Raw genomic sequence first — 14,572 nt, 5'->3', positions numbered from 1 at the left:
GTGGCGTGTCCGAGTAGTTTAAACTATTTTTGGAAATCGAGAAAAAGTAATTATTGCCTCAAAGGCGTGGAACTTTTCCTGTTTCTCGAGAACGGAAATAACAACCGTCGCATTAAAGACAAAAGGTTCATTAAATAAAAGAAAAAGTAATTAAGGCTCTAGCCCAGTAAGTAAGCCGAATTGACTCAACCCAAAATTGGGAATTCGCGAATTTAAAGTGAGTTCAGACTCTCACATTCTAAGAGAAATGTCTGATCAACCTAAACAACTTAAAACTTGGCCACATGGTTAAACAAAAAGCTATTTAAAAGATGGACTTTGCAAATCCATACTTAGATATAGCAAGAACCCTCTCGGGATCATGGTCTTAAAAGGTTTAAAAGCCTCCTCAGGCAAACACTTGTTCAGAAAATAAAAAGCCTACTTAGGCGATAAAAGTAGTTCGAAAAATAAACTTCAAGTTTTTAAAGGGACAATCCCCAGTAAGTGGACGTAGCCACTATGGATCCTTATCCACCTTGGATTCAGTTTGAGTTGGCTCAGGATCGACCGAATCGATGGCAGTCGTCTCAGTCTCGTTTGTTTCATCAGCGACAGGTTGTTCGGTGGGAATCCCTAGGTCTGAAGCATCATCATCCTCGATGACCACTGTTTCGGTGTTCGTGGATGGAGGAACCTCTGGCGGAATGACTACCGGTTCAGGAGTTTCCACCGACGTGACAGATATCTCAGGTTCCACGGGTTCACTGGGACCTGAGACAATCATCTCGAATTAGGAAAACGCAAGTATAACTTATTTTGGTTTGGTGTCAAAGTTTGAGGTGTTAAAACTCACCAGCCCAATCTAAACCGGACTCGCTCAAAGGAGGCAATTCGGTAAAGAACTCCTCGAACTGTTGAGGGTTGAATGATGAAGAGGTAAGAGCAGCCAGACGACTTCGCTTCTCTACTAAAACAGCTTCGAATACGGACCTTTCTTGTTCCTCAGAAAAGTCTTCGTCGTGGGTTTGATCCAGAAGGAGAAGGTTGCTTTCATACTCTTTGATATCCGATTCCATCTCCGGCCTAGTTTTCTCGGTCTGAATGAAAAGGATTGCCCCTTGAATCAATTCCATCCCGCGACCTTTTCCCTCTCTTCTGGGCTTTGATGCCGATTTGGCCAGCTCAGCATCTCAGAGCTTAACGATTGCATTGTACTTCGCCTTGAGTTCGGAGAACTGGTCGTTCAAGCCATAGGCGGCCGATTCGGATTCCGAGAGCCGGTCTTGAGTAGTCGAGAGCTCACCTTGAAGCTTGTCGTACCTTTGATATTGGTCCTATAAATCGTTGTTTGATTTTAAGAGCTCGGAAGCGAGGTGGTCAACTCGGTCCTCAAGTTTTTGCCGAGAATCAAAAGAAGAGTGAAGTTTGGCCTCAAGGGCGGAAAGCTTGCCTTTCCAAGCATTGATATCTTGTTCTCTACTAAGCAGTAACCCCTCATAATGCTCGATCACGTCGTTAAATTCAATGTTTGCCTGAATATATCCAAAGGAGTTATTTAAGGTGTATATTGAAAGGCGAAGTGAAAAGTAGTGGAAGCAAGACTAACCTGGGACGAGTAGTGAGCGTGAAGTAAAAAGTGTTCACGGATTGCAGGGCGCCACCTATCAAAGGTTGGCAGGATTGTGTCTTTCCGAGTCTTGAAGCATCGGAAGACATTTCCCTCTATGGAAATAAGGTGAAGGACGCATTACTAAGGGCTCATATGATATAACGGGTAAGAAAAAAACGATAATTACTAACCTGTGAGTTATTTGGTCAATGATTAAACCCTAAGCTTGAGAGGGTATTCTCCTCATCTCTTTTGTACTTTGGGAGCAAAACCCTGTTGAGACTCCCTTTGGAAAAGATCTTGTTTACTATTTCTCTTGCTATTATTGATTTCTTATTCAGACTATGATTTGTGTTTCTTTGATCATATCTTAGTAAACCACTTGTTAGGTTTAGGGTTTCTCATTAGGGATTTATATGGTTTAATAGATCGCCCCCTGCTAGGTTATTTGTAGAATTCTTCATCTTTAATTGTTCTTAATGCTAGATCTAGATTGATCACCTAGAACTTGAATCCAGACAATATATATGCCCACCATAGATATCTGTAGTTGGATGTATTATTTGATGAGCCTGGTTTATAGGTGTGTAATAAGAATCGGCCTATCTACTAAGGTGAACAATTGAATTCATTTAGAATGCATGTTTAGTTTAAAGATCTCTCGGCTTCTCCGCTTATTCTTAGCTATAGGCATAGGCAGTTTCGCGAAACACCACCGGTTATTCTATAATTAGAGTTTGAGTTTAAGAATGATTTGATAACAAGCTGGCTATTATTAGATCTACTAACCAATAGTTTCCTGAGAATACCCTAAGCCTTGAGGTTTTTACTTTCTTGTCTTACAACCTCAGAATCTGCTATTGCTTCCTTTTGTTTCTTTTTATTTTCATTACTATCTTACTTAGCTTAATTCAAAACCTTGGTCTATTGTGTGATCCAAGAGCTTTGTGAAATTTGACCCTTAAGTGCTACGAACGATCTCTTAATTGAGAGAGTGGTCTTAAGGCAATTTGACCTATATCAAATTTGGCGCAGTTGCCGAAGTTCTCTACGATTCACCATTAGATTAAGATTAGAGTTTTGTCTAAGCTTTTGTTTTTCTTTTTCCTTTTTAGTTACTTATGTTTTCTCTCTTCTTTTTTTCTTGTGTATTTCAAGTGTTTGTCAAATCACAAAACAAGGAACAAGCGAGAAACATGAACGAGAGTAAGCTTGATGCGGTCCACAATCAACTTGTGGAGGATGTCGATTATGTTCGGAGCAGAGGTTTTCCGAATCAGAGATTTCATCACCAACAAGGCTACACAGGTTCCTATGGGAATGGTCCAACTAGGTACACTCAGAATTCTCAGTTCTAACAACCGCTACAGAATAGCAATAGTTTCAGCTTCACAAGGAACTATGATCTTGCTTCTTACGAAGCCCCCCCCCTCTTCTACCCACACCTAGAAGCAAGATAGAATCATTGCTGGAACAGATTTTGGAAGGTCAACTAAGGATCTTAGAGAGACCTATCCCTAGACGGAATGAGAGCAGCCTCACTACTTCTTGGCATTCTGCTTCAATGGAAAGTGAGTATGAGTTAGTGAAGATTGAGGAGAGTGACGATTTTGTAGTTGCAAAGGCAGGGTCGAACGACACCAACCCTTGGTGTCGATCGACACCAACCCTTGGTGTCGATCGACACCATCGCATATATACGAGACATCGGGTTGTGACGAAGCAAAATCGACCAGGCTCGACATTGATCTCCAGAATCGCTTGACACACATTGATAGTGTCAACCGACACCACCTAGGTGTCGATCAACACCAGTACCAACTTGAGAAAGTGTCGACGTTTGACGGAGCAGAATCGACCAAGATTGACAAAGGAGGATCAATACCGATTGACACTCACCTAGTGTCGATCGACACTGGACGCAGACTACATCGCTGAATTGTTAACATGCTAAGGAAAGTCGAGTTGTAGCATGAGTGTCGATCGACACCACCACTCGCGTCGATCGACACACATCACTGGTTGAAGAAAATCATCTTCGATAGCTACTTTTCAAGCTAGGATCACTACTATCAGTCTAAGAACTACTGTCACGTCAAACACTACACCTCTCCTACTTCATCCACCTCCTAAACGGCTAAGGTACTCATCTCCTTCTCCTAAACCTCCTGATTTCATAAATAAGACCTTAAAATTCTCAAAAACTATTTTACTGTTAAGCAAGCCACGTGTTTCTCATCGAGCGCTTGTGCGTTCTTTTGATGATTGTGCAGAAAAAGAGTATTCCACCCATACATGATCCCACCCTACTGATGCTCCTCTCTTCCTAGATAGACCTCATATGCTAACTGCTTATACGTCAGCATGGATGATGAGAGGTCTTTCTCCGCGATATTTACTACCACCATCTAATCCACCTATCCCCATATTCCATCAAAGTCAAGCTATTGACGCTAAACAAGCGCTTAGTGGGAGGCAACCCACTAGTATGGTTTATTTTTATTTTTGTTTTTCTTTTATTTTATGTTTTTCTTTTTCTTTTTCTCGCTTACTCTGGATTTGAATGCCACTGGGGACAGTGTCGTTTAAGTCTGGGGGAGGCGCTTACTAATTACGTTTTTGTTTTTGAGTCTTATTCTTATTCTTATTTTTCTTTTTGAGTCGTTTTATCGAGTCAAAATTTTGTTAGGAATTATGATCTCTATTCTTTAGATTATTGCCTGGTGGATTAATGCTACTGGTTCGACTCAATCCAACTATTGGAAAATCCAGATGGCAAACCGACAGACTTGAGTATATCCTGGTTTCTAACACAACCACTAAGGCTGGAGCTAATCTCACTGTTCTTCCTTTTACCTCTTCAAATGGTTAGCATTCATATATCTTGACGCCTTGTTCATACCTGATATTGAGACCAATGTGTTAAAGAAAGTGTTCCTCTCCCCTTATAAAAAGAAAAGAAAAATGAATGATGAATGAGAGATTGATAGGATTTTCAGATAGTATATACGGGTAGGAATGTTTCCTATGACCCCATTATTATACATTATTTGGAATGATCAATTACAAAGGCTGGAAAAATGTCGAGGGTGTCGATCCAATATGCGAGTTCCCCTTTGTTTACTCTCTTAGAAGAATAAGTTTGGGGAGAGAAAGAACACCAAAAAATATAAAATATAAAGAGAATGGTCGATTTATCATGGTATAGTACATGAATGAGTCTAGAAGAATCTTGAATGTTAGGTTGTTTGATGAGACCCAGCGATGAAAGCCTGGTAGATATAGTAGTGGAACTTAGGTATGGAATCTAGAATCTTGTGTAAGCTTGCGGAGAAATACATGTTGGTTAGGATTTGATTAGACTTGCTAGGCATATAGATTTAGTTAGAATGATCATGGCAATAGGCTAGAGAATGTTGGGAGTTCCTGTCTTTTCAAACCTCTTCCACGGGTACGGCTTTTATGTTTTTCTTGAGGGCAAACAAAAGTTAAGTCTGGGGGAGTTGATATAACTCTATTTTTACTGCTTTTAGCTATGATTTAGGTATAGGTTTTAGAGTCTATTTGTTATTTTTAGAGTCTTTTCTAGTCCTTTTCAGGTCTTTACATGTTTTGGATTCATTTGGAGACAATGGAGTATTCTGGAGGAAAACAAAGAATTTATGTTACTGAAGAAATGTAAAGACTAAAACCGCGTAGGTGTCGATTGACACCATCACTGGTGTCGAGCGACACCGATACCTGATGGCAATTCGAAGATGCAACTTATTGATGTTTTGAAGATCTCCAAATTTGGCATAGAACTTTCTCCTATGTTTAATGAAGGCCCAACACGTTTTTAAGACATATATATTTTTTAGGTCAATGTTGAGACCCTAAGCTTGGAGAGGCTATTCTCCTCATCTCTTTTGTACTTTGGGAGCAAAACCCTGTGGAGACTCCCTTTGGAAAAGATCTTCTTTACTCTTTCTCTTGCTATTATTGATTTCTTATTCAGACTATGATTTGTGTTTCTTTGATCATGTCTAAGTAAACCACTTGTTAGGTTTAGGGTTTCTCATTAGAGATTCATATGGTTTAATAGATCGCCCTAATGCTAGGTTATCTATAGAATTCTTCATCATTCATTGTTCTTAATGCTAGATCTAGATTGATCACCTAGAACTTGAATCCAAACAATAGATATGCCTACCATAGGTATCTGTAGTTGGATCTATTATTTGATGAGCCTGGTTTATAGCTGTGTAATAAGAATCGGCCTATCTACTAAGGTGAACAACTGATCTCCTTTAGAATGCATGTTTAGGTTAAAGATCTCTCGACTTATCCGGTTATTCTTAGCTCCAGGCATAGGGAGTTTCGCGGAACACCACCGGTTATTCCATAATTAGAGTTTGAGTTTAAGAATGGTTCGATAACAACCTACCTATTATTAGATCTACTAACTAATAGTTTCCGGAGAATACCCTAAGCTTGATGTTTTTACTTTCTTGTCTTACAACCTCACAATCTGCTATTGCTTCCCTTTGTTTTATTTTTATCTTCATTACTATCTTACGTAGCTTAATTCAAAACCTTGGTCTATTGTGTGATCCGAGAGCTTTGTGGAATTCGACCCTTAAGTGCTACAATCGATCTCTTATTTGAGAGAGTGGTCTTAAGGCAGTTTGACCTATATCAGAATTGTACCGTCATGTGAAAGATCAAAAGAAAGGTTGAGGATGATGGTCTTGTATTTCTTAAGCAGCATTATCATAGCGCCTATCAAGACCGGGGATAAGGCACCTCAAGTGGATGAATGTTGCCTCAAGACTGTCAGTGATCTCACGTTTTGTATGAATTTTCAGTGGGGGAGGTATTCTTTCGATTACATGTTAGGAAACCATCTCACACACGATGAATCATTTTAATGGTTCAGTCACCAACAACGAGAAGTACATATGGCCGGTTCCGGATTTCTGTGTTCGGATGGAGGTTAGTTAAAACTTATATTAATAGGTGATTGTTAGCAATACTGGTAATATTGTGAAATACTATTTGTTATTAAAATTGTTTTCTTATTCTGTAGCTTCTTGCATTTGAGGCAATCCCACAATTGAGCAAAAAAATTATTGAGGACATTCCAGGAGCATATCAGGGATGTCCTAGGATGTGCAAGGTGAAGTTCAAGAAGAACCATTTGAAAGGCTTTACTCTTGATACCATTTATGCAGAATTGGGTACAACTCATGTTAGTTTTCCTAAATATACTGTTATATGAAACGTTTGCTATTGTATTTAGTTATAATAATCCATTCATACTGTTTATCTTATAGGTCATTGATTGTATCGTCACACCTAGAATTGAGGAGCAAGAACTCATGAAAACAATCATGGAAGAAGAAGACGACGATGACGTGGCTGATGTGGTGGTTGAAAGTTGGTTGAAGCGTCATAAAGAGGGCCGTCTAATCATGTTTGACGAGCTCTACCAGCAGGATATTCAAACCTTGAAGATCACCTCAAGTCGATAGATTGCGGGTGCGGAAGATATCCCCACAGTAGGTGGACAAGAACTCCTGAGTTTGGTTTCTGTGGTGGAGATGATTGATAGCTTGGATAAGAAGATGGTAGACCAGCTGAATGAAATTATAACAATGATTTCAGATTTGGATAAAAGAGTTGAATCGTTGAAAGCATTCAAGGAATTTGATATGTTAGGATTTAACGATAATACTGGGAATACAATGGAATACTAGGATTTAACGATAATACTGGGAATACAATGGAATATTAGGATTTAACGATAATACTGAGAATACAAGGGAATACTAGGATTTAACGATAATACTGAGAATACAAGGGAATACTAAGATTTAACGATAATACTGAGAATGCAAGGGAATACTAAGATTTAACGATAATACTGGGAATACAAGGGAATACTTGATAACGATAATATTGGGAATACAAGGGAATACTCAATAAAAGTCTTACAAAACAAAGGCATAAATGAAGCTCACACAACCCCAATAATTCCTCACTCTCCACAACAAACTCTCCACAAAGTCCCCATCTTTTTTTGGATCTCATCCAACTTCGAACGCATTTCTTTGTTAGAGTACTCCAAGCTTTGAATCTTTTTGTGATGGTTATAACCTTGCTCTCTTAACCTATTCACCTCTTCCACCATAGCTTTATCCCAAAGTTTCCGAATGTGTAACCCATCATTCTACAAAACATGAATTCTATATAGAAATCAATTATTCTAAAACAAGATTGATTATATCTATATCTTCAATTTACCTTACACACGCTGCATTCATAGTATCTTTTTCTTTTGTCAAGGATGCGTCCACCACAAGGACATATTGTCGGAATTCCTTCCATCATTGCGACTTCTTCTAGTTGGTCTATTATCATGGGTCATTCTCACACAATCGATCCATAACTGATTGGAGAGAAGGAATTTCAAGAGAGAGAGAATGAATTGAGATCGAGAGAGAGGGAGTGAATTTCGAGAGAGAGAGAGAGAGAGTGAATTTCGAGAGAGAGACTTCGAGAGAGATAGTTATGTCGTAGAGAGGAGAGAGAGAGAAGATATTTTGGAGGAAATTGGTTTTGGGGGAAAAATGGTTTTGGGGGGAAATTAGTTTTGGGGAAATTTGTTTCGTTTTGGGGGAAAATTGAATTTGGAGGGAAAATTAATTTTTGGGGGGAGAAAGGTGATTTCCAAGTGTGCGCAATAATTTAGACATGTGCGCCGTTTTTTAAAGTTAGTTGTACTCTAGTTTTTGGTTGTACAAAATGTCCACATAGTTTTATTTTTGGTGTCTTCCCGTTTAGGCAGTATTACATATCCTTCAAAATGATTTATCTAGTTGTTCAGTTGAGGGAAGTCTATCACTATTGAATTCTAAAGGGTTAATGTAATTATATGAAATTGTAAAATTTCAATCCTAAATTAGAGTTTATAACAAAAGTTAGCTTAAGAGTATAAGGAATATGAAGGATAGAGTCTATTAACATGTATTTTGACCAAATAATGTTTCCTAATTTAATTCGGTTTAGTTCATTTGTAAGATTTCATTATCTCTGCATAGTCTATGTAATATTTGGTGTATGAAAAAAATTTAAATTTGAATTTAATATCCTTCAATAATTATACTAGTATTACCAGTATTGCATTATTATTACATTATTTATTCATTTGTTATACTAGTATTACCAGTACTGCATAATTCTTTCATCAGTTATACAGTATGACCCTTATGCCACTGAATGAAAATATAATATTACTGAAGGAAAGTCTAGTGTTACATAGTTGGACAACGCGAATAAGGTTTACAAACCATTGGAGCGACTGCCTCGGCTTCCTTTTGTTCTGAGTCCTTTGACGTTTTGGACGTCTTTCTCTGGTGGATGAAAACCTAAGCACTTTTGTTCTACCCTTCTTCTTTTTCCGAGGCAGAGGTAATACCATCAACGCTTTGATGTCATCTAGAATATCCCACTGTGATCTATCCGGGACTAAATAAATAGTTCTATAATACGTCAATGCCCACAACTCCACCCAATAATACTTTGAAACCAATTCATGTAATTCAATACCTCGAGTTCTTGTTTTACCGCTCTCCAAGGCAATGAAAGCGACTAATGCATGAATACAAGGATACTTTTGGATATCAATAACCTTGCAACTGCAAGTTTTCAAGAGCAAGTTGACCAAATAGTCGTTCCCTTTGATATTCCGGCTGAAATGTGTTTAGCTCTGTCACTTTTAGTTTCTCAGCGTCAACCCATAAATCATTCAAGTAGTTCTCTACTACAGGCACAAACTTATTATCATTAGATTCTGAAGCGGCTTCTTTGCGATGTTCATTAAACCAAACAGAAATTTTGGCCAAGATCGCATCTAGCATGAGTATTAAAGAATACTTCCTTGCACTGAGAAAAACAGAATTCAACGATTCCACACAGTTGCGGGTGTCCAAATTGTATCGGTTCCCTGGGAAACAACACCTAGCCCATTTTTCTTTCACGGTTGTATCCTCCAAATAACAGGCCGCTTTAGGAAATCTCACCTTAAAAGTATCATACTCCCTCTCAAATTCAGCCATGATGTATTTCTGACTTAACTCCAAGAATTTCTATGCGAGTACGTCTATGTTGATGTCAATGACATGAGCTTTCACATTTTGGGATAAATGTCAAGTACAATACCCGTGATGAGCCGCGGAATACACATTACGTATGCCCTTGATGAGGCTTGAATTTATTTCATTAATAAACACCAATTCTGGAGTATCGGGTACAACACTTAACAGCTTTTTGAAGAACCATCCCCAACTAGCATCATTCTCACTGTCGAGTATGCCAAACACTTTGATATAATGATGACGATGTGGATCTTGAGCTGAGGCAAAGACTAGAACACCACCATATCCGTTCTTCAAATGTGTTGCATCCACAATTATCACTTTTTCATCACTTGAAAGCCTTCAATACTAGCTCCCAAAGCTATGAATAGGTACTGGAATTTCCCGCTCTCATCCAATTTCAGATATGTTATTGTACCTTCATTCACCCTCTTCAACATGTACAAATAGCAATTGATGTTCTTGTAGCTACTCTTCCGTGCTACCATTTAACCATTTAAATCATAAACGGCTTGCCTTTTCCTTCTCAATGCGGTGGAGTATGATATCTTCACACCTAATTTCGTCTGAACAAGCTCCATGATAACCTTAGGAGGTGGAGTTTCCAAAAGACCAGGAAAATATCATGAAGAAGAGCTGCTACTAATTCAGGGGTACCTTTCCTCTTCCTCATCCTTGTACTATTCTTACTAATTCGGGAACAAATATGCATCTTGTTGTACTTTCTAATAGAGTAAATACTTGTTTCCCGAATATTTGAAGCTCGTATACGCCAACCACAATTTTCTTTAGAACATGTTAGGACATACCGCTTCTTATCAGACTTTTTAATAACATAACCAAAACTGTTAGCAAATGCACCTTTGTCCACCACTTCCTACAATGATGTCCTGCTTGGAAATTATTGTCGCAAAGTCAAACCAATACCTTCTTGCCATTCTTTTTAAACTGACTAAATTCTACAACAGGCGGTGGCTCAACGTATTCATCACCCCTATCATCATCATCTCTATCATCACATTCATCACGTGATCCAATCTCAGTTGCTTGAGTATCATCAACCTCCATTATTGCCATTGCCTCATTTTGTTCTGTTCCTTGTTCCTCCAATTCGCCCATCACGCTAGCAGCATTATCTCTTATTTCATCTTCATTTGAACCCAAATCAGCATAGTTCTTAACAATAAAACTTTTATTGAGGACCTCCACTCTCGACAGTTCTTCGGGCAATTCTAGTGGAGTGATGACGTCAACAGTCAAAGGATATCTACTAACCATTTCACCTAAGGATATATAGACACTGACATCTTCATCATCACTAATGTAAATCTCTTTAGTTGGTCCCAACATCACTGCATTGTACTTCATTTGCAATTTAACCTTACTTTCATCTAATCTAAGCTTCGTGCAAATCCTACCTTCTAATATGGAGAGAGTTATTTTCCCCCTGATGTATTCATCATCAAGTTATACGCTTGATCTTTCCAATTAAAATATATGATCACATTCTCCACCATTGTATCCTACAAAAACAACACGAAAACTCTGTCAGTTATACTAGTTATACTACAATTCTGGGTAACACAAGAATAACTAGTGATATTACACATATCTGTATAATACTAGTATAACCAATAATACTACATGTAAATGGGTATTGCTACTGTACCTAAGTAATACTACATATAAATGGTTAATACTAGTGCAACTATGTCATGCTACATACATGTGGGTCAAACTAGAGCTACGAGTAATACTACATATATATTTTTCAGTTGAATCATGTGCAATTCTACACAGTTCTACTAGTTGTATTTCCTGACAAGAACTCAAATTGAATTGTTCGGGTTCAAAACTACAATTCACTATGATTCAGTTGTTGTAATCCATTTCTCACCCATTTATAGATCTATTCAACACAGGCAGTGTGCATAAACTTTCAATGTGCATACCCAAACACAATTTACTTAATCTCAAATCTAATTGAGAAAATCTCTTAAATTTCTAGGTTCAAATCTTCAATTTTAAGCTCTATGCAGCTCGAGAAACATAACTTTTCTTTCTATCTCGACGAAGCTCGTCGGAGGAGAAGATATGGTAACAATGGCGACTGAAATCGAATGAAACCGACGATGAGAGCGATGAGCTTGAGCTTCAGAGGAGAGAGAGAGGAGAGGAGAGAGAGAGAGTCAGTTTCTATTTTTTCTTTGCCCGGTTTCGATTTTTTTTTGTTTTTCAAAAATCATTTAATTTTAAAATGAATATTAGAGAAAGAAGGGGTAAATTCGTCTACACACATTTCATTACAAAAAGAGGATATGGGACAAAAAGAGGAGTTAAGAGATTTGTTGTTTGCAGAAAGCGAGTTATGAGATCTTTGCTCAACTCCAGTGCTTCAAATGTGGCCATTTTTTGTCCACTATGTAATTTTGTGTTTATTTGTAATATTAGCAAGTTGGTTCATATAAAGTAGTTTGGTGTTTGTGCATTGAAATTCTTCATGAGTGAGTCCTACAACCAAACAATATTATAGGGCACATCTATTCAATAATGAAACAAAAAAGACAAAATAAATGTAAAGAAACCTCGATAGTGCTTAGTAGCTATCCTGAATTCTTAACAATCAGAAATACAACATTTTACGTTCTCAAAGAAAATAAGTATTGAGGTAAGTTTATTGGCTGAGAACCCCCAATGCCTCATATGGAACAGAACCACAAGCTTTTGAATGATGGACAGTCCTATGTTTGAGGATCCTAAAAGTTACAAACGATTAATTAGTAGGTTTTTATTTTTTATCATTCGTTTAAAATTGTGTTATGCCGTACAAGTTCTCTCACAGTTCATTGCTAAACCAAGGCATGCATCAGTAGCGGACCCAAAAATATATTTTACCTGAGTCATAGATTTTGAACATAACAATTTTTGGAATGGATATCAAACATTAAGAAACTAGAGTACCTCTAAATATTATTTTGCATATGTCTTTTTATACAGTAACAATGTTAGCAACTGTTAGAGGTAGAATCCAACTCAAAACCAAAACCTTTATTATGATAGTAGAAATATATAACAATATAGTAACAAAAGTATAAACTCCCCAAAGAGAATTACGTTATCTTCCCTTGACCTAATCCAATAGAATCTTCCAAAACTCTCAATTGCTTGGATAGGTTTCACAAACAAACCCTAACCCTTATTTATAATAAAATGTAAAAGTAAAAGACAAGGAAAAGTAAATAAGAAAATCAAAACTATATCCTAAATTATATATTATGAAGTATTCGTATCATCGCTGACCGCTCAAAAACAGCCTTATCCTTAAGGCTGGATTCAGTATCTGACATGCCCTTCCATAGCCATTATCTCGCCATCTATAATTGTTTCGCCCTCTGCCAACATCAAACTCCAAGACCATCCTCAATAGGAGGTTATTAACAAAGACTCTTCATAACATTTTATGAATAGATTATGAAAATTTATTAGTTAAGAGTTTGGTTAAGATTTTAATTTGTGAGCATCATCAATGATCAACGCCAGATCCACATGTATTGATGGGTGATTAGCTGACCTGTCCAAATTTTATAATTTTCCTTAATGTTATTGGGTTTGTATATATGAATCTAGCCGAGTATAATTTAATGACACAATATCTTAACAATTTGACCTGCCTAATTTTTGTCATACCATCGTAAGTCCATTAGCCCAATTTTTAACCTAACCAAATTGAATAAAGAAAAAAAGAACTTCATCTTACATACCTTTTTAGTTTTCTTCTTCTCAAACAGCAGCAGCCAGCAAACCAACAAATGTGCAACTTCTTTTCAAAGTCAAGTAAGTTTATAATTTAGGTGAAAAATAGCTTTACCCTAAATGAATGTGAATAGGTGTTGATTACATAATAAGAATTTGATAACCTTCATCATTTTGGCTTTTGTTGCTTGTTGATGTGTAGAATTTTGGTTCAATATATTTTGACTGACAATGGAGAAAAATATTAGCTTGATGATGTGGTCAAAGTCTCAAAGACTCAAAGTCCGTTAACTACTGTTTACAAAAACAGTCATAAATACTATGTTCAAAATTGGTCTATATCATGTGTGTCATAATTTATTATACAACTAATTTTAATGTTGACATATTTTTTTCCTCTTAATTTAGTTTCAAACGAAGCAATGAACACTATGAAAATATATGATAAAAGAAAAGAACCATCTCCACCTCGCAGTGAATCAGATGATATTGATTTACCTTCGGATCCTGCAGATCGAAAAAGAATAACAGATTATCATCCAAATCAAAGAGATGAGGTAATTCGACAATATTTGATTAGAGGTCCTTATCAACCTCGTGAGCATATTTTCAAACAATCTCTGATAGGAAAAACATTGAGGCGATTTAACCCAGCTTGGTTTGATGGTTACAAAAGCTGGTTAGAGTATAGTGTAAAAAGAGAAAAAGCTTTTTGCTTGTGTTGTTATTTGTTTAGAGATAATGCTGGTAAATGTGTAAGAAGTGATGCATTTATCACAGATGGATTCTGTAGGTGGAATAATTTTAAGAGTTTTTCAGAACATGTAGGAGGTGTTGATAGTTTTCACAACAATGCAGTTATGAAGTGTGAAAACTTGACGAAACAAGGTCAGTCTATTGAGACGATTTAACCCAGCTTGGTTTAAACAAGATGATATTACAAGAAATGAGTATCGAATTCGGTTGAATGCTTCTGTTGATGCTTCTAGATACTTATTGTGACAAGGATTAGCTTTCCGTGGGCATGATAAGTCTGAAAATTCTGCTAATAGAGGAAATTTTGTGGACTCTTAAAGTATACTGATGATCA

The 14,572-nt window shown here is 37.1% G+C and overlaps 1 protein-coding gene and 2 pseudogenes across 3 annotated transcripts; 1 reads left to right on the top strand and 2 right to left on the bottom strand.

The window, feature by feature from the left end:
- Positions 1–499: 499 nt before the first annotated feature.
- Positions 500–1,698, bottom strand: AT3G32150 (myosin heavy chain-like protein; the record flags this gene model as incomplete). The annotated part of the gene is made up of 4 exons (NM_114038.1): positions 500–753; positions 836–1,079; positions 1,185–1,302; positions 1,589–1,698. The coding sequence occupies 4 exons, from the start codon at positions 1,696–1,698 to the stop codon at positions 500–502; spliced, it is 726 nt and encodes a 241-aa protein (NP_189758.1).
- Positions 1,699–6,315: 4,617 nt separating this feature from the next.
- AT3G32140 lies at positions 6,316–7,104 on the top strand (annotated as a pseudogene; the record flags this gene model as incomplete). Its single annotated transcript has 4 exons — positions 6,316–6,424; positions 6,510–6,565; positions 6,660–6,821; positions 6,907–7,104.
- Positions 7,105–8,897: 1,793 nt separating this feature from the next.
- AT3G32135 lies at positions 8,898–11,246 on the bottom strand (annotated as a pseudogene; the record flags this gene model as incomplete). Its single annotated transcript has 1 exon — positions 8,898–11,246.
- Positions 11,247–14,572: the final 3,326 nt, after the last annotated feature.

Source organism: Arabidopsis thaliana, chromosome 3 (genome assembly GCF_000001735.4).
Source record: "Arabidopsis thaliana chromosome 3, partial sequence".
Lineage (NCBI taxonomy): Eukaryota > Viridiplantae > Streptophyta > Magnoliopsida > Brassicales > Brassicaceae > Arabidopsis > Arabidopsis thaliana.
This window is presented reverse-complemented; position numbering and strand designations above follow the sequence as displayed.